Raw genomic sequence first — 27,260 nt, 5'->3', positions numbered from 1 at the left:
GTAGTGTTTGTTGTACTGGTACGTGTGTATCAGGTGCTGCAGTGTTGTTAGGTCTTTAACCACCTCAATGTGCTTCAACCAAAAATACAATATCAACAGTGTTTTGTGATTATGAATTGTCCTTTGATAAAATCCTAAAGGACAAATAACACAAACTGTGCATGAAGACTAGATAGATATACACTGCTCAACAAATTAAGGGAACACTTAATTATTACAGTAGAACACCTACTGTACTCAATTAACATGCAGGAATATAGATCTGTCCAGTTAAGAAGCACAAGCAATTGCCATCTTCTGCTAATGACAGCTGGGCTATTGTTTACCTTCATGACCAGTTAACAGCACTCTCAAAAACCCCACTATCGCCAAGAGCAAGACACCAAATACAAGATGAGCTAAAGAAAACACACAGCTGAAAAGAATCCCTGGCAAATAGGGTGAACGAGCGCAGTGTGCTTACGAGCACCAGTAAATGTCAGACACAAAACACAATAGACTATTGTTCAATGTTTTGAATGTGCAGGCAAGCAGATCAATGTTGGTCTGACAGTAATATACAAAGTGTTTTTGAGAGTTTTGAGATTTACCAGCGTTGGATCAACATTCTGTTGCTATCTGGGTAGGTATTTATTAAATTAGCAAACATCATCTTGCCAGCTGGTAGCATGTGATGGTAACTGTTACTATGCAGCAGATAAAGCATTCATTCATCACATTACATTACTTCCAGAGGGCTTTGGCTTTTTGACATACGCTGATCAGCCATAACATTAAAACCACCTCCTTGCTTTTACACTCACTGTCCATTTTATCAGCTCCACTTACTATATAGAAGCTCTTTGAAGTTCTACAATTACTGACTGTAGTCCATTTATTACTCTACGTACTTGTTTAGCCTGCTTTCACTCTGTTCTTCATTGGTCAGGACCCTCACAGGACCACAACGGATCAGACACAGCACTGCTGGAGTTTTTAAATACCGTGTCCACTCACTGTCCACTCTATTAGACACTCCTACCTAGTTGGTCCACCTTGCAGATGTAAAGACAGAGACGATCACTCATCTATTGCTGTTGTTTGAGTTGGTCATCTTCTAGACCTTCATCAGTGGTTACAGGATGCTGCCCACGGGGCGCTGTTGGCTGGATATATTTTTGGTTGGTGGACTATTCTCAGTCCAGCAGTGACAGTGGGGTGTTTAAAAACTCCAGCAGTGCTGCTGTGTCTGATCCACTCATACCAGCACAACACACACTAACACACCACCACCATGTCAGTGTCACTGCAGTGCTGAGAATGACCCACCAGCCAAATAATACCTGCTCTGAGGTGGTCCTGGGAGAGTCCTGACCATTGAAGAACAGCATGAAAGGAACTAACAAAGCATGCAGAGAAACAGATGGACTAGTCAGTAATTTTAGAACTACAAAGTGCTTCTATATGGTAAGTGAAGCTGATAAAATGGACAGTGTGTGTAGAAACAAGGAGGTGGTTTTAATGTTATGGCTGATGTGTATTTGCTAGTGGCCGCTATGTTCTTAGCTAATCTTCATGTTTACTGTTATTCACATACTGTTACTCACTCACTGGTGGCACCCCTTCTCCATAGGCAATTGGGGCACCCCATGGATGGATGGCAGCCCCTAGCATTTGCCTATACCACCCATGTCACCAGCTGGCTCTGAAGAGTACATAGCGAGAATATTGGGAATGCACTATTATGTGTTTTACTGAGAAATGTCTGCAGGAACATATTCCGGGCTCCAACTCTACCGTCCCCAGCTTTCGGACTCTAAAGGCTGACAGAGACTACAGATTAAGCAAAAAGAAGGAAGTAGAGGAGAATTGCAGTGTTTGTAAATTACAGATGCTGTAAAAGAGAGGTTCTGTACAGGTTCTGACATCAAACTCGAACTGTTACCCATGAGTTTATCTGCTGAGATAGTTCACATGCACCAGTATTGTTGTTGTTTACATTTTGCGATTTGCTGACGCCTACGTGGCATGTGATGTCATTAACACATTCACTGCCAGACTACAAACACTGCACACTTGTTAAATGCCCCTCAGGAGACAATTAGACATTTGATTTATTTTATGCAAATGTTAAGAAGGCATAAACCTCCACTGCCCCCCACCTCCTTGGTAGACCAGTTCACAGTCTGGATCATTTATTCACCACCTACACACCCATTGTTCAGCAGCAGCCTCTGACCACTCAGATTGTAAGGAGGTGGACTCTGCAGGGGTGTTTAGAGGCCACAAACTGGGATGTACGCTGTGAGCCCCATGAAGATGACGCCAACTCTATAACCATGTAGGAACAAAGCTCCAGGTATGGATGGTATAGGCCCCAGAGTCCTGAATATCCTACAGCACAGCCTAAGCCTGAGTCTGAAAAAGGTTCTAATGTAAAATATTGTGGTTCCGGTACCAAAGAAGTCTCCTTCATCTTTTATTTTAAGTAAATACTTCGATTCTCAGATTTAAATTAAATATCATATATACATTTTTAGTGTATTTTTTAGATTAATCCTTTGCATGCACATATTTACAGTATTCTGTAGGCTTAGCTTGAAGAGTGAAACTATTTTTTTTTTGACCATCAATAATAACACACAAAAAAAACACAAATTATATAACATTTCACATTTACCTTATTGTTCCCTGTAAATACCAGACAACACATTTTTCATATGTTTTATTCACAAGTATTCAGACACACATCCAGTGTGATGTCTGTGGGTAAGCATGCATGATGAACTTGCCACAGTAACATGGGTCATGGAGAACTGGACTTTCAGTCACTGTCTGTCTTCTCCTTGTGTCCACATGGGTAGTCTGGTTTAAACCCACCAGTAATGTGCAGAAGGTAGACTGTTTGCTTTAAATTGCCCTTAGGTGCAAGTATGGATATGTACCCCGTCCAGGATGGGTTTCTAGTGTTTCTAAGTAGCTTTGGACCCTTCATACTCCTGTCCAGGATAAAGCAGTAAGTACAAATGAATCATTATATAAAAACGACATTTTTATTATTATCCTGGTCAGGATCACAGCAGGTCCGGTTCCACCAGGAATTCTGGCGCAACGCGGGAATACTTTGGACATAGAGCCAATACACAGACACAGGCTACATTCATTCATTTTAATGTTTTAGCTCCGCTTTATCCTGGTCAGGGTAGTGGTGGGTCCGGTTTCCTCAAAATCTGTAGGTGCAATGCAGTAACACAACCCAGACAGAATGCTGATTCATTGAAGAGCCTCTGCCCTCCACTTCCTGAGACAGAGCCAATCATGTCTGTGTGTCAAGGCTTGACCGGTTGAAACCAGCTCTGGGGATTTGAACCCTGGACCCCAGAAGTATTGGGCTAGCATAGTTTAGTGCTGCACCACCAGACAGCCTGATCGGGGTGATCTAGGCTTTTAGCTGGCTTGCACGTTGCATTACAGCAAGAAGGTCCTGGGTTTGATCCCCAGGTGGGGTGGTCCGAGTCCTTTCTGTGTGGAGTTTGCATGTTCTTCCCGTGTCTGCGTGGGTTTCCAGGAGCTCTGGTTTCCTCCCACAGTCCAAAGACATGCACGTGAGGTGAATTGGAAATACTAAATTGTCCATGACTCTGTTTGACGTTAAACTTGTGAACTGATGAACCTTGTGTAAGGAGTAACTACCGTTTGTGTCATGAACGTAACCAAAAGTGTAAAACATGACGTTAAGATCCTAATAAATAAATAAATAGCTGGCTTGCCGTGGCTTTTGTTGTCAAGTTTAAATGGAGTTGAAGACTTCTTTTATGTGTATTGAAACCACAGTGTATGATACAAAATGCTATTACAGAAGAAACATTTTGAACTAAGTGATAGAATTTAACACTTGTATGATTAAATGTTGGATCAGCAGATGACAAAAAGGCATGAAGCACAGTTGACCATTTTAATGTAGAGCTTAATGTCCATAGTTTTTATATACCTGAAACCATGTAAAATACAAAGCATCCTACATTCAAATTATAAATCTGAATACTACACTTATATTACAGTTGTATTATTAATAAATGAGTCTTAATTAGTGATCTAAGCCACACTTTGTACCTTTAATAGTTCCTCCATTTTGCTTTTTTGACACGTTTGGGGAAAAATACTAATACAGTAATGAAAGAGGTTTTTAGAAGTGGTCATGTGCAGTACTGAGAAAGGAATACAGTACAGTCTACTAATGCAGAGGTTATCTGCTAACAAAAAATAAGTGGTAATATTATGACAGAAAAAAGCACAGATGTCAAGTAAAGCAGCCTATGAGACTTAGCTATAATTAAAAGAAAAAGTAAAACCGGTAAAATTAGAAATTTTCATACGACTCAAATCAGTATTTACATCGAAAATGAGCATATTTACAAGAATACATCATTTCTTCAATCCTCAAAGCTATTTTTCACTTTCAAAGAGTCCAACCCTAGTTGTAAGAGCTGTATCTCAGCTGTGCACTGCTTTCACATTCGGTCCACATTTCTCAGTCCACCATCTACTGTCAAAGTGCCAAACCTAAAGCAGACCACATACACTCCCAGTTAGCTCATCTCTTAAATAACGTATGCCTAGTTCACACTACACGATTTTTGACCTGATTTTCGCTCGCCGAGTAATTGCTGGCTCGGGAGCAACTTGGTGTTCGCTGGGCGATCAAAACTCGGTTCTCAATCACTATGTGTGAACTGCTCAACAACTCGATCCTAGCGGCTCGCCAAACACTCGCTGACTGAAGATAATCTGTAGTGTGAACTGTTCAGTGATCTGAACAACTTGGAAAGTCATGTAGTGTGAACTTGGCATAACATGACTGGATGGATTAATCTAAAATATAATTAATGAAAGATCAAAGACTTGTTAGGTACCTCTCCAAAAAAAGATTGTTTTCTTCTAGCTCTTTGACTACGCCTTCCATCTCTTCTTTTAATTTCTTCATCCTGTCGAGACATTCAGACATATAAACCCATGACTCATTTTCCTTAAACAGAGAATTCACTTTATGGTGTCTGGTCATGTGAGATGGTGAGTAGTCCTCTAATTAAATATAATGTTTAGGACTTTAATTCAGTAATAATTTTATGATGTGCAAACCCTGATTAAATTTTTCATGCACAAAAAAGTATGTAGGGGTCGCTCAGGTGGCACAGCGGTAAAATATGCTAGCACACCAGAGCTGGGATTTCGAATACATCGTATCGAATCTCAGCTCTGCCATCCGGCTGGGCTGGGCGGCCACATGAACAACGAATGGCTGTTGTTCAGGGTGGGATGAGCCAGACCAGGGTTCCTCATAACTGATGCAATTACAACCTCTGCTGCCTGATTGATGGCGCCTGTGCAAAGTCGAGGAATAACGCGTCGATCAGGGTGTGGCTCTCCGTGCACAAAGCTGATCCGCATATTAACTCGCCTCGTGCAGGTGAAAAGATGCAGTCGGCTACTGCACGCGTGTCGGAGGGGGCGTGTGTCAGTTGCAAAGCTCCTCAGTCAGAAGTGAAGGGTTGTATCGGTAGAGGTAAAGCGTAATGCAATCAGGGTAATTGGAAAATTTGGGGGAAAATTTTGAGAAAAAGAGGGAAAAAAAGTATGTAGTTTTGTCAGACTTAAGCTTCTGTTCACGTAAAACTGTCACTTTTGCTGTTGTTTCTTTTTAAATGCATGTAGTAAACTCAAATCATGGCTCTTCTTCAGACTGAAGAAGTCATTCGAATTGAGTGACGAAACGTATCTCTACAACAAACTTGTGTCCAGATGAACTGATTCAACTTTGTGGATTTGTGTACCTGGATTATTGAGCATGCATCAACAGATTAAATCATGGCTGTTTTCCACAAATATATGAGGGATCTTCAAAAAGTTTCTGCACTTTTGTATATTCGTGACGGTGGGAGGAGTAGTAATTGGTTGTGTCTGAGAGACTGAGAGAGAGCTTATAGTCTGGATTTAGCACCATCTGATTTCCACTTTTTTGGATGCTCAAAGAAGCTTTAAGGGGAAGAAGATTTTCATGTGATGATGTGAAAGCTGCGGTGCATCAGTGGCTACACACTCAACCAAAAACATTTTTTTGCTGATAGTATTAAAAAGTTGGTACGATGCTGGGAAAAAAGTCAGAAGGTGACTATGTAGAAAAGTGATGTCATTTGTTTTTGAAATTCTTAATAAAGAGTTAAAAAAGTGTGAAAACTCTGATACATTTTTCTAGCCAAGAATCTGAAAAGTTTATCATCATACAACATGGATCTGTACTAAGATCCTTTCTTAAGAGCAGTCAGTTTACAGAAGATACCTGGCAACCTTGTTGGTGTGAATAGCACATAGTTATTTATCAAAATCTGAAAGAGCCACCAGCCATGCAGGTGTTCATCCTTTCTCTGAATGTGCAGGCCTAGGTCACTAATTTAGCCAATACAGTGGTACCTTGAAACTCAACGTCATTTGGTGCTGGAACTGGCATTGAGTTTATAAGACATTGAGTTTCAAAGTATGTTTTCTTATAAGGATGTTTGGGAAACCTGTCATTGCATTACATGGTCCCGAGGAACTGCATACATTTTAGGCTTGTGTAAAATAATGGGGTTGTTTTTGACACTTATACACTGAGAATAACACAAATATAATATAAACACTCTGAAATAAAAAGCTGATTCTTACAATTCATCAGAACCCTGAGCTTTAACACAAGTTTAAAAGTGAAACAGTGAGGAAAATTCAGCTAAACACAGATACATGTGGAGCTTTCAGGGTGAATATTTTGTCTCATATTCGCACTTTGATGATGTATTACTGCACCGCTCAAGCCGAGAGCTAAACAAAGCGGCTGTTCATTGTTAATTTGAAATTAAATAAATACATTTTTAAAAAACAAGCTGAACATGTTGAGTTTAAGGGAAACGTTGAGTTTTAGGGTCCAAATTTCTTGAAGAAGATTTTGAGTTTAGGGGACGTTGAGCTACAAGGTACCATTGTATAGGCACATTTAAACCTTACATAAAACAAGTTTTTAGAAACCCCACTGATAATAGGATGATGTAATAACTCCTCTATTACTGTGTGTGATAAGAGGATAAAACTGCAGCATGCATGCTCACCCAACTGTCATCTCCACTAGAGTGCTTTGGCTTAGGTAAGCTTGGGGCTTGATTCCACTTGACGGTATGGGAATGATCTTCTGTGGGAGCTGTTCCTGTAACTAAACATACACAAAATACTTATCACATACACATTTCACTCATCCCCATTTTTCCCTCTTAACATAATCATTGTTTTTCTGCATCTCTCTAGAGCCCCCCTTAAAATCAGTAGAATGCTTTGTGTTGCTTTTACCTTGTATATGTTCTGCATGATCACAGTCACTTCCTGTTCCATTTTGATTAACTGACTGTTCAGCAAATGCAGTTGCTTCCTAATCTGATGCACCTTCCTGCAAAAACATTGTTAAAGCCATTACATCACAGTCATGAATTACAACTTCCACTTGCATTACTATGTTGTCCCCCACTTACACCCCTGAAACACATTTTAAACCAAAGTAAAGAAATAGACAAAAAAAATTACGTATGGGGTATTCAGTGGATTTTCAGTATCCAAATCAGAAAACGTTGGGACAGTATGGAAAATGCAAATAAAATAAAAATGCAGTGTTCCTTACATTTACTTTGACTTTTATTTGACTGCAGACAGTTTGAACCTGAGATATTTCATATTTTATCTGCTCAACTTCATTTCATTTCATAAACATCCATTCCTGCATTTCAGGCCTGCAACACAGTCCAAAATAAGTTGGCACAGGGGCAATTTAGGGCTAGTAATGAGGTGAAAAAACTAAATAATGATGTGATTCCAAACAGGTGATGTCAACAGGTGATTGTAATCATGGTTTAGTACAAAAGCAGCATCCAGGTCCAAGTCTTTGAGAGTCTGATGAGCAAAGATGATCAGAGGATCTCCAGTTTGTCAACAAATGCATGAGAAAATTATTGAAATGTTTAAAAACAATGTACCTCAAAGAAAGATTGGAAGGGATTTGCATATTTCTCCCTCTACAGTGCATAATATCATTCAACGATTCAAGGAATCAAGAGGAATTTCAGTGCGTAAAGGCCAAGGACACAAGCTTAAGCTGAACGCCTGTGATCTTCAATCCCTCAGACGGCACTGCATCAAGAACCGCCTCTCAACAATAGCTGATATAACCACATGGGTGAGGGATTACTTTGGCAAACCTTTGTCAAGCTCTACAATACAGAGTTACATGCACAAATGCCACTTACAACTTTACTGTGCAAAAAAGAAGCCTTATGTTAACCATGTCCAGAAGCAGCATCGGCTTCTCTGGGCTCGGAGGCATCTAGGATGGACCATCACACAGTAAAAATGTGTATTGTGGTCAGATGAATCAACATTCCAGGTCTTTTTTGAAAAAAATGGACGCTGTGTGCTCCGGACCAAAGACGAAAAGGACCATCCAGACTGTTATCAGCAACAAGTCCAAAAGCCAGGGTCTGTCATGGTATGGGGCTGTGTCAGTGCCCTTGGCAAAGGTCATTTAAACTTCTGTGATGGCAGCATTAATGCAGAAAAGTACATTGAGATCTTAGAGCAACATATGCTGCCTTCAAAACGTCATCTTTTCCAGGGACGTTCATGCATTTTTCAACAAGACAATGCAAAACCACATGCTGCTCACATTAAAAAGGCATGGCTGTGGAAGAAGAGGGTACGGGTACTGGACTGGCCTGCCTGCAGTCCTGACCTGTCCCCAATAGAGAATGTGTGATGTGCTTTTGCAATGGGACAAAATAAAAGCTGAAACACTAAATCACTTGGTATCCTCGGTGCCAAAACGTCTTTTACGTGTGGTGAAAAGGAATGGCAACATTACAAAGTGGTAAATGCTTTACTGTCCCAACTTTTTTTGGAATGTGTTGCAGGCCTGAAATGCAGGAATGGATATTTATTAATAAATGAAATGAAGTTGAGCAGATAAAACATGAAATATCTCAGGTTCATCCTGTCTGCAATCAAATAAAAGTCAAAGTAAATGTAAGAAACTCTGTGTTTTTTATTGTTTGCATTTTCCATGCTGTCCCAACTTTTTCTGATTTGAGGTTGTAGAATTGTTGACTTCAATATGTGTGGATTTGATTTTAAACGGATACAATTGCCAGTGTTACCAATCCTTCTACACTTAAAATGTGAAAATAATTTTTTAAAAGTTTTTTATTAATTAAAAATCAAACACTTATTTAAAAAATATAAACTTTGTGGAAGCCTCTTTGTATAAGCAGCAAATACATATGAAGATGTCCCTGGATACACACGATTTGGGCAGTTTATACAATTCCTCATGCCAGAGATTCTCAAGCTTTATCAGACTGCATGGCAAGCATCCATCTTCAGATCGCGCCACAGATTTTCTATTGGGTATTTGTTGTACGTGTTGCTTTAGCTGCTGAAATGTGAATTGTAAACTCAGTCCATGTTTGTGTGCACACAGGAGGACTTTTGGAGTTCCTTTAGAGTCAGTGTTGGCTTCCTTCTGACCTCCCTGACTAAGACTGTGCTTGACTGGATGCCTAATTTGGCTGGACGGCCAACTCTAGAAAGGTTCAAGGTTGTGCCAAGCTTCTTCGCTTTCAGAATTATTGAGGCCACTGTGGTCCCTGTGGGAGGCTGAGAAATAGTTTTATATTCTTGCCCTGATTTATGTGCTGCTACAGTCTGATTTCAGAGAAACACATGTCAGCTCCTTGGACTTCATGGCTCGGTTTTTGTACTGACAATGGGCCCTAACTGGCCCAGGCATGTGTCTTTTAAAACTATGTCTAATTAATGCATTTCTGAAATTTTCTTTAATAAATTTTAATGAGTAAAAATGACAAATGTATCTAATCAAAACCAAATCCACAATCAAATTAAGTGTGCAAAAATTCAATTATAAGAGAGCACATGTACACAAACACATTTTATATACACTGATCAGCCATAACATTAAAACCACCTCCTTGTTTCTACACTCACTGTCCATTTTATCAACTTCACTTACCGTATAGAAGCACTGTGTAGTTCTACAATTACTGACTGTTGTCTATCTGTTTCTCTGCATGCTTTGTTAGCCCCCTTTCATGCTGTTCTTCAATGGTCAGGACTCTCCCAGGACCACCACAGAGCAGGTATTATTTAGGTGGTGGATCATTCTCAGCACTGCAGTGACACTGACATGGTGGTGGTGTGTTAGTGTGTGTTGTGCTGGTATGAGTGGATCAGACACAGCAATGCTGATGGAGTTTTTAAACACCTCACTGTCACTTCTGGACTGAGAATAGTCCACCAACCAAAAATATCCAGCCAACAGCACCCCGTGGGCAGCATCTTGTGAAGGTCTAGAAGTTGACCAACTCAAACAGCAGCAATAGATGAGTGATCGTCTCTGACTTTACATCTACAAGGTGGACCAACTAGGTAGGAGTGTCTAATAGAGTGGACAGTGAGTGGACACGGTATTTAAAAACTCCAGCAGCGCTGCTGTGTCTGATCCACTCATACCAGCACAACACACACTAGCACACCACCACCATGTCAGCGTCACTGCAGTGCTGAGAATGATCCACCACCTAAATAATACCTGCTCTGTGGTGGTCCTTACCATTGAAGAGAATGTAGAGAAACAGATGGACTACAGTCAGTAATTGTAGAACTACATAGTGCTTCTATATGGTAAGTGGAGCTGATAAAATGGACAGTGAGTAGAAACAAGGAGGTGGTTTTAATGTTATGGCTGATCAGTATATGTCTAGCAGTACGAGAGCCTGTCCTGCATGCCATTATTTTCTGCTTCTCCTCTACAACTAATTCAGAGCATTTCTGCTCCAGTTTCCACGGCAACAGGCCAGACCCATTCAGCATGTAAGAAGTGTCTCATGCAAGAGTGTCCTCTGATTCTCTCCGTCTCATGTTCTCTCTCTCACACTCTCGCTCTCACGTTTTCTCTCTCACACGTTCCCTTTCTCACGTTCTTTCTTACATTACACCTTCTCACGTTCTTATTCTTGCATTTACACATGCTCACACACACACATACGCACACAGTCATACACACGTACACAAGCGTATTCACTCCTGTCTTTCACCATTTTCCCCTGTTGTTTTGTACTGTGGATGCAGCCTTATTATTATGCTTAATAATGTACTGACTTGCTTAATTCTGTCACTAATTAGCACATTAGAAAATGTGTTGATGCTGATTAACAAGGTACTTTATAAAATACATAAACACATACGACTTAGCTACAGCAAAACTTGATAATTCATACATTTGCTATATACGTAAGGTTTTATAATCATTCATAAAACATGCAGCTGCTTCCATTTATATATACACCGACCAGGCATAACATTATGACCACTGACAGGTGAAGTGAATAACACTGATTATCTCTTCATCACTGCACCTGTTAGTGGGTGGGATATATTAGGCAGCAAGTGAACATTTTATCCTCAAAGTTGATGTGTTAGAAGCAGGAAAAATGGGCAAAATGGGCAATGGGCAGGATAATTCACACACCAAAGAAAAAATGCTTCTGAAATGGTTTGAGGAGAACAACAACAAGTTTGAGGTGTTGACTTGGCCTCCAAATTTCCCAGATCTCAATCCAATCAAACATCTGTGGGATGTGCAGGACAAACAAGTCTGATCCATGGAGGCCCCACCTCGCAACTTACAGGAGTTAAAGGATCTGCTGCTAACATCTTGGTGCCAGATACCACAGCACAGCTTCAATATTAGAAAAGTGGTCATAATGTTATGCCTGATCGGCGTGTGTGTGTGTCCATACCTCATCCATTCCTCACTCTTAGAGATGAAGAGACGGTACTTCATTGCACACTCATCTGTAAACAGGGCAAGGGCTTTGGTAGCATGGTACACTAGCTTTTGCCTTTTAATAAAAAACAGAATCATAATTATTTAAACATAGATAAAACATTGTAAAAATAATAAGGAAAATAAGGAAATTGTGACAGTTCTAGAAATGAACATAAGGCAGAGCTCACTTGTCAAATTTGTGGATTTGCTCTTCATTGTAAGGTAAACCTGAAGTGAGAGAACAAAGGACTTTAGAACTGTTAAAGACCTAATACAAACAAATTTCATCATATTGTATCAAAACTGTGCTACACTCACGTCGCTCAGCTTTGTCCTTCTTAAACTGCTGATAGATGGAAGTTATGGCATCAAGAAGAACCTTTATTTTCTCCACACTAGCAAAAAGAAAAGGTCAGTGACTTAGTAATGACATGACTAAATGTAAATTAGTAGTTAGAGATCACTATTTAAAAGTTCAGGCCATAATCTATTAATGTACACTAAAATGAGCCAAATACTAATCTTGAACAACATAAAATCAGATCAAAAGTTGGGACAGTATGGAAAATGCAAATAATACAAATGTACTTTGACTTTTATTTCATTTCAGACAGTTTTAACCCAAGATATTTCATGTTTTGTCTAGTCAACTTCATTTCATTCATTAATATACATCAATTCCTGCATTTCAGGCCTGCAACTCATTCCAAAAAAAGTTGGGACGGGGGCAATTTAGGGCTAGTAATGAGGTAAATAACGTAAATAATGCTGTGATTTCAAACAGGTGATGTCAACTTTAGATTTGTGCATTTTGGCAGACACTTTTCTTCTTTTTTAATCTAAATTGACAATTGAGGTAAGCTGTTGTGTATTAACGGTGGCAGCTTGGCATGCTTAAAAACCTACAACCTTCATATTACTACTCCAGGGCCTACAAACCACCAGTGGCCTTTACAACAGGTACTACACATTTATGGAGATTGTGTATTCCAGAAATCTGTCAAAACTGGATCTTTGCTGTTTTAAAATTCAATAGCAATGTGCTTTAATCCAGCTGCCACTGAAATGTGAGCCTTCTTTAAAATTTTATTATGCATTTAAAAAAACCCTTTAACTGTTTTTTTTTCTCTCTTTTTCTCCAAATTTTCCCTCAATTTTCTCCCCTAATCGAGTCGTATCCAATTACCCTGATTGCGTTACGCTTCACCTCTACTGATACAACCCGCCACTTCTGACTGAGGAGCTTCGCAACTGACACACGCTCCCTCCGGCACGTGTGCAGTAACAACTGCATCTTTTCACCTGCACAAGGCAAGTTCATATGCAAATCAGCTTTTTCCTGATTAGCATTATTCCCCAAACCTGCGCAGGCACCATTAATCAGTCAGCAGAGGTCGTAATTGCACCAGTTATGAGGAACCCGGTCCGGCTCATCCCACCCTGAACAACAGCCAATCATTGTTCATGTAGCCTCCCAGCCCAGCGGGAAGGCAGAGCCGAGATTCGATATGATGCATCAGAGATCCCAGCGCTGGTGTGCTAGTGTATTTTATCGCTGTGCCACCTAAGCGGCCTTTTTTAACAGTCTGATCTACCAATAGTTAACTTTTTACATTGGGGCCTCAACAATGCACTTTATTTAAAATGGAAGTATGGAACATGGTAACTACTTTAATGTGTTACATGCTATATATCCTTCCATTTTGTTAGCTTTATCATGGCAGAAATGTGACTTTTTACTTGAGATCTATTTTACTGCCAGTGTTTGTCTATGGAGATTGCATAGCTGTACGATCAGTTTTATGCAACTGTTAACAACTGTGGCTAAAAAGCCGAAAGTACTATTTAAAAGTGGTGCCCATGCACATTTCACCATGTAGTGTACCTCAGAATACAATGTTTCATTTTTCATTTTCGGAAAACTGAGGGATGTGAGGTGTGTGGTGTGTGTCAACAGTAACAATACCATGGTGCTATTAAAATTTAAATCTACACTATACTACTGTGCATACTGACCTCATTTTTGGTAAAATAATTAGAAATGTAACAGACTACAGTAATCTCAATGTAGACATTTACCATGTAGTGCAAACAGAACACTCACTTTCTGTCTTTAGGGTGTGTGCCCACTTGCTGTGTCCATGTATCTGTCAGTGTGCCCCCAGGAAGAAATTTGTTTTTGATGTCCTGCATGGTCTGATCCATGGAACCCAGTGAGTTAGACAGCTGAGAGCAGAGATCACAGTCATGAGCATGTGTGTAGGATTGTAGTAGTGTATGTTATTGATTCAGTGACAAACCTTACTCCTCTTCAATGTGTTTGCTGCATGGGCCAAACACTAGTGATTACTGGTAAGATGCATTTAGAGATTTTGATCCATGTTTTTATGATTGCATTACAAAATTGCAGCAGATTAGTCAGCTGCACATTTATGCTTCAAATCACCTGTAGTACTACATCTCAAGTATAATAAATTCAGGCTGGTAATTGAGAAAGCCACTGAAATAAAGGAACTCATGGAACCAGTTTGAGATACTTGCTATATATACATGGTCAGAAACAATACTCAAGTAGGCAATTTATTGGAAGTATTGGGGGTCCAATTTGTGCCAAGATGTTGGGTTTATCGATTTATGCTGTTTACACTTAATTCTAAAGAAGAAACTGAGACTTATTAGATCAGGCTATGTTTTTTCCAGTCATTAACTGTCCAGTGAGTGTGTTGATCAGGGTGTGTCTCTCTGTAAGTGAAAAGATGCAGTCGGCTACTGCACACGTTTCGGAGGGGACATGTGTTAGTCACGGCTCTCCTCAGTCAGGGTGGAGGTTAACATCGGTCAAGAGGAAGCATAATGCAATAGGGTAATTGGATACGACTAGATTGGAAGGAAAATTGGGTGTACTGACATGTCAAAAGAGTGAAAAAAGTTCTCAGTGACAAAAGAGGGGTTCAATTACAGTGGGCAACAGGTTTCAAGACATTGGGGACTGCAAAGCCAAAGTCTGGAGTATAAAAGCAAATCTCCACTGACCATGATGACCATCAACTTATTTGAATGTCATTCAAAAACCATGGAATGAATCCACTGTGAATCCCATTCACAAAAAAGTTGGGACATTGGAACATTTTCTGAAATGCAGTAAAAAGAGGAATTATATCTTGAATATTTCACTGACAAAAGTAGAAACACCTTTAGAATTTAATGCATACATCAAAAGGCAAAATAAGAGTAAAAAGTGTACAGAATATTTAAGTTACAGCATTTCCACAATAAGCATGTGACTTGGTAACACGAAGTTAAGAGTTCTGAATACTTTCTGAAGCCATATACACACAAACTCACATATGAGACACTCTTACTAGTCACTGACTCATTTGCATCTATTATGTCAGCAAAAAAATGATAAATGATTCTTACTCTCTTCACTTGTTTGCGCATGTCTGAGATTTCATCAAATTCAGCTGATAACATGTTTCCCTGCATTACCGCTTCACATCTAAAAAAGACAATTTAAAAGCAATTTAATTAATTAAGCATACATTTATTTTATTGTATGAAAGAATAATTACTACTACATGTAAGAATGTTCAAAGCTCTTACATCTGTTCAGTCTTCTCTAAAGTCTGACTGGAGTAGTTGCACATGTGGAAAACCTCTGCTTTTTTATGTGCTGTCTCATTAAAGTCCTCTTTAATCAGTTCTCTGTGGAAACAAAATTTTAGTGCACATAAGTATGAGATCTTAATATTGTCATGCATTTTCAAATTTATTGAACATTTGTGTTTACATTCGGAAATAAAGTCAAGGGCAGTCTTTCTTAACTGGTGGGTTTGGACCCAAAAGTGGGTTGCAGGACTATTTGTGGGCTAGCATCAACGAGCCTAGGGTGCCCTGTGACCCTGTCAAATATCACAACAACCGTAGTTGTTGTTGCTACTGCTATTGTTGAAAGTTACTGTAGCATATTTGTCCTCAGTGTCTGGTGAAGACTTGAGATCTTCAGCGAACTCCTACTTTCACAAGTAGAGTACCATTGTGCAAGCGGTAAAGGAAAACAGCACATTAGATACGGCAGGTATAGTACTGTATTGTACTGTGGCTTCGGAGATTCTCCAAAACATAAACTTCAAGAACTGACTGTTCACTTGCTGCCTAATATATCCCACTGCTTGACAGGTGCCATGTTAATGACATTATGTTTTTCACTTCACCTGCCAGTGGTTTCAATGTTGTGGCTGATCATGTAAAGTTCTGATTAAGTGATATACTTTTGGTCAAAACCCCATGGACTTAGCAGCGGTAAAATACGCTAGCACACCAGAGCTGGGATTTCGAATACATCGTATCGAAACTCAGCTCTGCCATCCGGCTGGGCTGGGCGGCTACATGAACAACGATTGGCTGTTGTTCATAGGGTGGGGACAAGCCGGCCAGGGTTCCTCATAACTGGTGCAATTACGACCTCTGCTGGCTGATTGATGGCGCCTGCGCAGAGTTGGGGAATAATGCTGATCAGGGTGTGGCTCTTCATGCACAAAGCTGATCCGCATATTAACTCGCCTCTTGCAGGTGAAAAGAGGTGCTGCACACGTGTCGGAGGGGGCGGGTGTCAGTTGCAAAGCTCCTCGGTCAGCAGTGGAGGGTTGTATCAGTAGAGGTGAAGCGTAACACAATCAGGGGAATTGGATACGACTAGATTAGGGGAGAAAATGGGGGGTTGGAGAAAAAGAGAGAGAGAGAAAAAAAAACATGGACTTACATTAGACCCCTCACTCCTTTCCTCACCAGCTCCTGGTAGATGAGTAACGATTCAGAGGTTTTCCACAAGTGACCCACATCTCCTGCAAATGTCTACAACAATAAAATAATATATGATTATTGTTCAACACTGATAAAAATAGTAGCAGTACATTCTGTAAGTCTGTATGTCAAGCTGCTTATTTTATGCTAGTAAGGGAGTTTAGTTAGAATAGTTACGGTGACCCAAACTGCCACTCAAAGTGACTGGAATCAGTGGCTGCAACAATGGGCAATTAAAAAGACTAAAATAAGCACTTAAAGGAGAAAAAAAAGTCTTGACATTTGCAAGTAAAACACTTTTCCAAGTGGTTCCAATCTAAAAAAGCACATCAGCCAGGTAACGTCATCCCTTCTGTAAAATGTAGTGGTGATAATATCATGTTTGTGAAGTGCTTTATACAAGCAGGGAATGGAGGCAGTACAGTGTTAAAGGAAAAATAAATGAGGCACAGTACAGAGAAATCTAGGTTTTTACAAAATCTCAGAGATTAGGGTATAAAATGCTATTTCTCTTTATGTTTTCTTTACCTTAGCATAGCTGGCATCCAGGTCCAAGTCATACCTTGGCTGCACTTTAGGAGGGCTTGCTGCTCACAAACAGACATGCGCAAACAAATAGAGCTTATCATAAGGTCACATTTTAGTAGAATAGAATAATACAGTGGTACCTTGTAACTTAGCATCCCCTAAACTCAAAAACTTTGAAAGTCACCACCCTTCATCGAGAAATTTGTGCCCTTAAACTCAACGTTTCCCTTCAACTCAACTTGTTCCGTTTTTTTTTTTTTTTTTTAATTATTTATTTTATTTCAAATTAACAATGAACAGTCACTTTGTTCAGCGCTTGGCTTGAGCGGGGCAGAGTAAAACGTCGTCAAAGTGCGCATATGAGACGAATCTACATTTGTGTGGAATAACAGTCAAATCCACTCTGAAAGCTCCACATGTATCTGTGTTTAGCTGGATTTTCATCCTGTTCACTTTTAAACTTGTGTTATATCTCGGGGTTCTGAGAAATTGTGAGAATCAGCTTTTTTTCGAGAGAGTCTAAAATGCTTATCGTTAAAAAGCAGCACAAAAGCTAATGTGCCGCTTTTCATGTGAATGCACCTTTACTGAATAGGATACAGTATTCAAAGATCAAGCATCTCCAAGATTAAGAAGCATAAAGGAAAAAATTAAGAAATATGGGTAATGTGACGGTTTTATTGTTTGTTTGTTTATTAGGATTTTAACGTCATGTTTTACACTTTGGTTACATTCATGACAGGATCGGTAGTTACTCATTACAGAAGATTCATCAGTTCACAAGGTTATATCAAACACAATCATGGACAATTTAGTATCTCAAATTCACCTCACTTGCATGTTTTTGGACTGTGGGAGGGAACCGGAGCACCCGGAGTAAACCCACGCAGAAACTGGGAGAACATGCAAACTCCACAAAGAAAGGACCTGGACCGCCCCACCTGGGGATTGAACCCAGGACCCTCTTGGACCTTCAGGACCTTCTTGCTGTCAATAGTTTTTTAGTGTTTTTATATTATATTTGTGTTATTTTCAGTGTATAAGCATAAAAAACAACTCTAACAGGTATTAACAGGTGTCCCATACATCCTTATGGGAAAAAAGACCTTAAAACTGAACGCCTTTTAAACTCAACGCCACTCCCAGAACCAATTGACGTTAAGTTTCAAGGTACCACTGTAGTAGAAAATCTAAAATATGAAACAAAATGGTAATTTCAATCACTTACAAACACATTATTTCTAATTTGCTATTATTAAGGTTTACAAGCAAGAACAAAGTTGTATAGCTAGTTCTAAAAGTACTGTTTATCAAGATGATAGCTTAGATAATGAATATTAATAATGTATACTGTGTAAAACACAAGTAATTGGCACATATAGTTTAAGAAATATATCTTTGTTGATGTTCTTAATATATTGGTTAGATTTCTCTGGTTAACCACAATCACTGGTTACATGTAAATGATTTAACAAAACCGTGTATTACAGTAACTAAAGCATGTTTCCTATTTACACTGAACCTTTATTCTTTTTATTTTACCTGAGCATTCACCAGATTTTCATCTGTGACTTTCTGTTTAACTAAAGTATTACGAAACAAAAACCAAATTCTCTCAGTCATTTACCAGCATAGAGACAATTAGGGAAACAATACTGAAACAAAAGCACACAATACTTCCTGCATAAGCAAACATGACCTGAGCCTTAAAGAACCTTAACAAACTTGTGTATTTTGCCGTCTTGCACAATAAGGAAAACGGTCACAGAGGCAGCTCTCTTCAAAGACCACAAATGTGGATGATGTGCAAAAATAAAACCTCTTTCTTATCTAACCACAAACTTCAAAAACTAAAGTTTGTTAGACACAACTGGAACTTGTCTTATTTGATAGAACCCATTCTATAAAATAAGACAAGTTCCAGTAAAAGGAAGAAATAATATTAGGGCTGTCGTTAATTGCATTAATTAACGCGATTAACGTGTTAAAATTTTAATCGCGATGAAAAAAATTAATCAAGAATAAAAAAATTTATCAAACGATTTTTATTGGGCTATGTTTGTGCCACTTTAAACATACATCACTGTGGTAATTTGCACTGCTTTAACACGGCAACATTGTGTTTATACTGTATAGTGATAACACGGGTCTTTTTCCAGTTTGCGGTCATGAGTTACAAATTACTCTAGCTGCTGCTACATATTGAGAAATGTAGGAGTGTTACGAATAATAATTTATGTTTTCAAAAAGCTTTCACTAGGCAAAATTACAGTTATTAACTGACGCTTCAATATCATCTTTGGTCAAAGCACGCCTTTGTCTCGTCAGGCGTCTGCGGGCACAGATACACGCGTTACAGGCAAAATGAGCTCAGACAACTTTATTTCAGAGGAATTAGGATGGAAAGCCCATGGACTATACACGTCGTGGGAACATTACAAACATTGGTGTTAAATGGATCGCAATGGACTGAAGACGCTTTAACGTAGTTAACAATGTGGGTCTACATGACGTTATACGTGTTGCATCTAGAAATGGTTCATTGTAGTACCCTAAGTGCCAGTTTTCAGCCAGACAATGTGAACAGGCTTGTCATTTTAAATAACTGCCCTAAATAATATACAAATAAAAGAACTGATTTCCCACTGTTCAGAATGGCCTAGAAACTGCAATGGTTTATACAGATCACATGAACTTCATAAAGTACCAGGAGATCCACAAAAATCTAATGATCACACAAAAATCCACAAAAATCTAATGATCACTTATCAATCAACCTGTTTAAAACTTGTGATTTAGTGCTGTTATGTTGGCAATTTTTTGTCATTTTATTTTATCAGGTCAAGGTCAGATTTCTCTTACATTTTCAGTATGAGATAAAATGTATTAACAACAAATTTTAAGAACAGAAGTAATCTGAAAGAGGAACAGAAACTTACGGTCTTCAAAGATAAGCCCGACAGTATTGACAAGCTCTCTGCTAAGGAGCATGATGGGATTGTCCCTGCTGGTGCGAGGAAATGTCTGTGCCTGTCTGTTGGGGTCCAGGATGAGGCGTCTGCCCTCATACATCAGCTCCTGGTTGCAAGGGTTGATGTTGGTGCAGTTAAAGAGTAGTTCCTGGAATGTTTGGGTTCTAGAAGGCAGAAATGAGGACAAAATTCGGGTCAGACTTCTACCTGAATACATGGAAAAAGTAGTAAACTGACTGTGCTAAAAGAGGAAAATGCATCTTTAATTTAAAGTTCTGAAGCACACTAGGCATGTCATAACCAATGCCAAGCTATGTATATACTAAGCAGCTGGTAAGATTGTGGGATATAAAAGCAATGCAGTTCTTGTTTGTGAATTCAACGTCCGTCTTTTAGAAAACAAGCTGAAAAGTGGACTCCTCTGACCACAGCACGTTTCCACAGTCTTTCACTCCATCTGAGTTGAGCTTGGGCCCAGATATCTTTGGACAGAATTAATGTATGGCTTTCTCTTTGAGTAACAGAGTTTCAGTTGAATTGTATGATGCAGGGATAGACGACAATGAGACAATCTTTTCCCAAAGTAAAATCACATGTGGCTATATTTATGTCCCAAATTATTTGAAAATGGGGTTTGTACACATTGCCGTTGTGTACATCTGTAGTACAGACCATAGAAGAAAATAAATGCAAGCCTTAATCCTAATGACTTTTCAAGTGTCTTAATCATTGAAACTGGAAGTGTGGCTTGTATAAGTGCCCTACCCAAAAAATGGCACATACAATCTAAGATTCTAATGTAATGTAGAATTTCAGGGGACCAGATTAAAATGATAGGGCTACAATAGCATTTGCAGACTTGGGTGTTCATCAGTCCACAATATGAAGAAGGATTTTAGTATTGTTGCTGCATACTGCAAAGATTACACCAAGAACACAATATGCAATGTTATAGAGAAACACAAATGGAAAGAGAACTGCATAAATCATAAAAAATTTGTCCATCAAACAGGTTATTTTCATGATAGGACACTACAGTCCTCCAAAACAAAGTCTTAAATTTGCAAAATATAACTCGGATGTTTATAAAGCTTAATGCTCTAATGCTCTGGGAATAAAATTACAATACTCTGTTCAGAAAGAAAAAAACACACTATACACCAACATCAAATTTTCAATAGAGTACAGTAGAGTGAGTGTCAGTTCCTGCCTTCGGGATCTGGAGAGCTAGCAATCACTGCAAAAACAACAGATTCTAAAATGTACTACAATTAAAAAAAATATTAAAACATCAGGGTGCAAATTAATTGCCTAAAAGTTGAAGTGAAAGGCTGCATCCAAAACCGCACACTTCCATACTGAACAGTATGCGAAAGCAGTACGCAAGAGAGGGTAGTGTGTCCGAATTCGTGGTATTCATTAAACAGTACGCAAAAAGTACCTGGATGACCTAGTTTGAGTATGCAAACACAGCACACTGCAGTCCGATAATCTATCCCATAATTCAACTGGAGCTGCAAAGTCATTCGAAGCGGAAGAAGAAAGATAGAGGAAACTCTGAATAACGTTATGAAAAGATTTGTGGAGAACGCCAGAATTAATTTTGTCTGATTTAAAAATTGTTATAACTGTGGTCATGTATCATGTGACGTTGGGAAGACGGTGAACGTAGTACGTACGAGGTTGCGTGCATACTGCACACTTCCGTACTGAAAGAGAGTACCGCTTTACCTGCCGAGCAGTGCGCACTGCCTCGAATTTCGTACGTACTGTTTAAGTATGCAATTTCGGACGCAGCCAAAGTCTTGTTTATAATTTAATTCTGTTCCATGACCTATGCATAAAAAATCATTCCTGGCTTGTGTCATTCACACATTAATCACATAAACATTACATTGTGGATGCTGTAATGCACTCACGTGTTGTATATGTTGATGTAGACATGGTGGAGCGTGGCCTGTTGTAGGCTGAAAACGTAAATCACAATACGGTGCAGGATGTCACTGGTCTCAGCAAAAAATTGGTCAAAGCCCCAGCACTTATCCTGGTCTGCTTCCAATATGTTTGCCAGAACTGGGGTCAGTCGACTCTGTAGACCTCTAAATCAAATCATGACAGAGCATTTATAAGAAACTTTCTTGTCAGTACTTTTATCTACACAGCTAATTCAGGAGAGCTGAAGAATGAAGTTTTAAAGTTCTATTAGGACATTTAGTCATTCTTTTTCTTTTTTTTAATGCATTTTCTCCCTATTTTCCTTCCGATTTAGCACACTCAATTTTTGTCTTCTGCTGCTGAGAGATACCAGATCTCATCCGAGGAGAGCACGTCTGTACACGCCTCTTCCGACATGTGCACAGCCCTCCTCTTCTCGCCCCTGCATTCTGCACAGGCGTGTCTTCCGCCAATCCTTACACAGTGTATGAAGACCCACCCACCCACACATTGTCCGGCCCCCACCCTGCAGATACGGTGGCCAATTAGTATCTGCTGCAGGCCCTGCCAATTATCCCCGCTAGATGGCGCCCAGCCGACCGGTGGCAACACAGAGTTACGAACCGGGGAGTTCAGAAACTCGTGCTGGTGTGCCCACCTGGGCGCCAGTCATTCTTTTTCTGCTTTGTGGTACAACAGTGAGAGACAACTGCTTGGTTGAATAGAATAGATCTTGAAAACGCAAAGACTGGACTAATTAAAATATAATATACAAATAAAAGATTAAAATATATGAAATGCACCTCCCTGCTGCAATGTTTTACTAATATCTTGAGATTATGAATTGGGCTTACGGAGGCATCTATGTGAGCAGTAATCTAGGGTAACTGCAGTATATATACCTCACGACTGTATATATACTCACACTTCCTTACTGAATAGAGTATCCTGTGTAAAAGGCAGATTTTTACTGAATTACCATACAGCTGATCATATTTCCACCCTAAACACCACAAACAGAGCATGCAGGGCAGAATTATCCCACTAGTCCTGAGTCACTGCTCTGACACACCACTAACACACACCTACAGATCACCTACACATCACTAACACATTAACACAATAAAGACTCAGGAACAACAGAAATCTGCAGACCCACTTAGAATGAACCAAATTACACAAACAATTAAAATGAAGTATCTGAGTTATTGGGAAACTGAAACTGCATTTAACTCTGGACCTTAGAGTAGCAGATGTGTATGGTGTGTCTGTGTCTGATCCTAAATAAATAATTATTTATTTAATTATTAGGCTTTAAACGTCATGATAACATACTTTTGGTTACATTCATGACAGGTCAGGTAACTACTGGTTACACAAGATTCATCAGTTCACAAGTTTATTGTACCATCACATTCTGACCCAATTCTACCCCAAATTCCACACCATCATCCCCTACTTTAACTCCCTCTCAGACTTTGACAAACTGCCCCACCTACTGGGGGAGCACAGAGGGAGCTACATACTAGCAGCATTCTACTCACACACCTGCCACCAGGTGAGGGACAGTGGGTGACCATACCACACACACACACTATTACGACTTAACATATAGTATTGTTACTGTTATTATTGTTACTACTGTTTTATTGTTTCTACTACTACACTTATTTTATTTTTACTATTATATTAAGGTATGTTGGGACAGCAGTAGCCTAGTAGGTAGAGCTATAAGCTGTCAATCAGAAGATTCAAGATTCGGATCCTGGCTATGCCCTTGAGCAAGGCCCTTAACCCTGTCTGCTCCATGGGTGCTGTACAATGGCTGACCCTGCGCTCTGACCGCAGCTTCCAAACAAGCTGGAATGTGTAGAAATAGAATTTCATTGTACTGTACACGTGTATATGTATATATGACAAATAAAGCTTATAAAGGCATTCTATTAAAAACTGTACATCTGTTTCTGAGAGAGAGTGCATACTTAGAGAGGCTGCAGGATACTGGCATCTCGGAACTCCACTCGATCTTGCCATTCTCAAACCTCTGCTGTCCTGAGATTGCCCCTGATGGCTTCTCTGTAATGATCTTATACCTGCAAGGAGGTAAGTGTAAAGCATTTTAACTTATGTTCAGCATGGTTCTTTTAATAAAAGGCCAAATCATATTCCATTGGGGCAAACTAGTGAAAAAGCCTATGTTTAGCATTTTTCTTAAATGTAATAACATTTAAAAATACAAGTCTCAAACCCCAAAGCTTTGCAACAACTACCTGAAGACCAAAGATCAAGAAATGCAAGCTGTAATGGACTTTTCCCCCGTGGTCACCCGACCTAAACACTAGTGAGTGTTCACAGGGGCAGAAAACTAAACATCACAGCATGCGTGGTGAAATATTGTAAAATCATACAGGGACAATATAGATCACTTGTGAAGTCAATGCTGGCTCAAGTGCCTGCTGTCATTTACAGAAAGGTTCAACTTGTTCTGTAGATTATGAATTGTAATAAAAACGTTGAATTAAATTTGAGAAAAAAAAAAAAAAAAAAAAATCATTTTCACTAGTCGTCTCAGACTTTTGCCCCCTGCTGTACTGCTTTGACACTGACTTGTACAACTGCTGCTGACTTCCCTGAATGGAATAATATCCAATATTTCCCTTCTTTTGTTTGTAACGTAGTGAAGGTATTTGCATATTTCTCACAGTTATGTCTTAGATCATCCAATTAGCTTTAATATTAGACATAAAAATGCTATATTAAACATAAAATGCTTTTTAAAACAATGATTTCATTTACTGAAGCAAAAACATGCTGTTCAGCCATGCCAACTGACAACTGAGTTAATTTTCACTAGCCACGATGCTCAGGTGGCGCAGCGGTAAAACACGCTAGCACACCAGAGCTGACATTTCCAACTCGTCGGTTTGAAACACAGCTCTGCCATCCGTCTGGGCTGGGAGGCTACATGAACAACGATTGGCTTGTTGTTCACACAAGGAGGGAAAAGCTGGATATGGACCTCATAACTGATGTAATTACGACCTCTGCTGGCTGATTGAGGAATAATGATGATCAGGGTGTGGCTCTCCGTGCACAAAGCTGATTCGCATATGAACTCGCCTTGTGCAGGTGAAAAGATGAACTAAGAGATTCACCCCTCACCTGCTCCCCTAACCCCGTCTCCTTGCACTTTTTTGGATATTGAAAGGACACTTCCGGTTTGATTCTTTTATCTTGTAACCTGATACCCCCATCTGGTATCCTGTATTATCCACTATAAAACCAACACCCTTTTATCACACTTGCCCAATCTTTGTTCACCAGACCTTTGTAGTCCCGCCTTTATTCCCATTTCATTTTCCCCTTAATCTCCTCCTCTGTTTCTTAATACCGTAGTTATCAGTTTTAAAGGGGAAATTACCTTTTTCACATGTGATATCAGTTTTAAATAAATCTTTATCTTTTATTAATGATCATTTAAAAAACTACATGTGTTTAGTTCTGTTGTCATTATATAGTATCAAAATTTGTTGAATGATCTCAAACATTAGCAAAAATTAGTGTGCAAAGTGGGCAAATACTTTTTTCCACAGCATTGTACATTAAATGTATCATAAACACTCATCTATATTTCTCAGCCCCAAGCTCAAGTTGTAATTTTTACAGTATAATTAAAGATAGTGGCCTTACATCACTTCCTTGTTTCTTCGTGGTCCCTCGAATGGTCTGAATGGTAGGCTACCGGTAGCAGCATGGTAGAATGTTACCCCAATACTCCACAGGTCCACTGTGGCTCCGTACTTTTTCTGGTGGTCTTTCCTCAACACTGCACGCTCATACATGTCTGGATGCTGTATAACACATACAATTCAATGTCTATTTTGTTTTTTGTGATGTATACATGTATACACAAATGTTACATTTGGGGTAGACAGGGTGCATAGGTGCGGTAAGTGAGGGGCTACCAGCCCTAAAACTTGAGTGAGAAAAAAGAATTGAGAAAAATTGAAATGAATATGTCCAGGATGTTGCCAAATTTCTTAAAGTGATGCACTCACAACCCAGACTTTGCTGTGCTGTTAACTGTTCAGACAGCAACTTGATTGTGAAGTACTATGATTAGGGCCCTACTAAAATTATAGGAAAATGTGCTTAATTTCACATTTTCAGGTTTTCAAAAAAAATCATCTGCTAAATGCTGAAAATGTAAATAATGTTCATGTTTTACTCTGCCTACTTCTAATTGTAACATCTAAACATTAACAACTTATTAGAACTGTACAATTTACTGCTTTTAATAAAGAGTGAGCAGTTGTAGCCTAGTGCTTAAGGTACTGGACTAGTAACCAGAAGGTCGCTGGTTCAAGCCCCACCACTGCCAGGTTGCTGCTGGCCCTTAACCCTCAATTGCTCAGACTGTATACTGTAACTGTATTGTAAATCGCTTTGGATAAAGGCGTCTGCTAAATGCTGAAAATGTAAAGTAAATGTAAATAAAGAGAAAATTAATATTGAGCAGAATTAAGGCCCTCCACAACAGTCCCAGTTTCTTATGTGGCCCCTTCGAAAATGTAATTGCCCACCCCTGGCCTACAGTCAGTAATTGTAAAACTACAAAGTGCTTCTATATGGTAAGTGGAGCTGATAAAATGGACAGCGAGTGTAGAAACAAGGAGGTGGTCATAATGTTAAGGCTTAATAGTGTAAGTGTGCACCAAAAGCACATTTATTCCTGCACCAGGTCTTACCAGGTATTCCTCCGTCCCATACAGTGACACAAACTGTTCATCATCTTCCAGCTCTCGTGCTGCGCCAAAATCTGTCAGCTTGTACACCGAGCGCCCATCTTCTCCAATCACACGCATGATGTTCCCTGGCTTAATGTCCCGATGAACTATTCCATACTCCCGCAAATGGTTCATTCCAGCCACTATACATATAAAGTCAGAACTTCATTATAAAAAGGTTAATTATTAACATAAAACATAAGTATGCATTTAAATGTCTAGTCAACACATACGGCAGATACAGAAAGCTTTTAGACCACCTGACTTTTTATGCATTTTTTTAAATTTAATTTTGAATTAATATAGTTGCATTTTGTTTGTTTGTTTATTAGGATTTTAACG

At 39.3% G+C, this 27,260-nt stretch overlaps 1 protein-coding gene across 2 annotated transcripts in view; it reads right to left on the bottom strand.

The window, feature by feature from the left end:
• Positions 1 to 3,920: 3,920 nt before the first annotated feature.
• The window catches only part of tbk1 (TANK-binding kinase 1), a 35,759-nt gene continuing 12,419 nt past the window's right edge, over positions 3,921 to 27,260 (bottom strand). For both annotated transcript variants that reach the window (XM_062994693.1, XM_062994694.1), the window contains exons 5-21: positions 26,880 to 27,061; positions 25,822 to 25,982; positions 24,114 to 24,224; positions 22,116 to 22,295; positions 20,164 to 20,360; positions 17,225 to 17,283; positions 16,656 to 16,747; positions 15,497 to 15,598; positions 15,314 to 15,392; positions 13,998 to 14,119; positions 12,212 to 12,288; positions 12,082 to 12,121; positions 11,865 to 11,966; positions 7,354 to 7,450; positions 7,119 to 7,219; positions 4,893 to 4,964; positions 3,921 to 4,542 (exon numbers count right to left, since the gene is read on the bottom strand). In XM_062994693.1, coding sequence (XP_062850763.1) covers positions 4,491 to 4,542; positions 4,893 to 4,964; positions 7,119 to 7,219; positions 7,354 to 7,450; positions 11,865 to 11,966; positions 12,082 to 12,121; positions 12,212 to 12,288; positions 13,998 to 14,119; positions 15,314 to 15,392; positions 15,497 to 15,598; positions 16,656 to 16,747; positions 17,225 to 17,283; positions 20,164 to 20,360; positions 22,116 to 22,295; positions 24,114 to 24,224; positions 25,822 to 25,982; positions 26,880 to 27,061 — 1,826 coding nt within the window. In that variant the 3' untranslated portion in view covers positions 3,921 to 4,490. The remainder of the gene's footprint in view (positions 4,543 to 4,892; positions 4,965 to 7,118; positions 7,220 to 7,353; positions 7,451 to 11,864; positions 11,967 to 12,081; positions 12,122 to 12,211; positions 12,289 to 13,997; positions 14,120 to 15,313; positions 15,393 to 15,496; positions 15,599 to 16,655; positions 16,748 to 17,224; positions 17,284 to 20,163; positions 20,361 to 22,115; positions 22,296 to 24,113; positions 24,225 to 25,821; positions 25,983 to 26,879; positions 27,062 to 27,260) is intronic.

The sequence above is a fragment of the Trichomycterus rosablanca genome, chromosome 1 (assembly GCF_030014385.1).
Source record: "Trichomycterus rosablanca isolate fTriRos1 chromosome 1, fTriRos1.hap1, whole genome shotgun sequence".
Classification (NCBI taxonomy): Eukaryota; Metazoa; Chordata; class Actinopteri; order Siluriformes; family Trichomycteridae; genus Trichomycterus; species Trichomycterus rosablanca.
The sequence above is the reverse complement of the archived record's forward strand: the minus strand, read 5'-3'. Positions and strand labels throughout refer to the sequence as shown.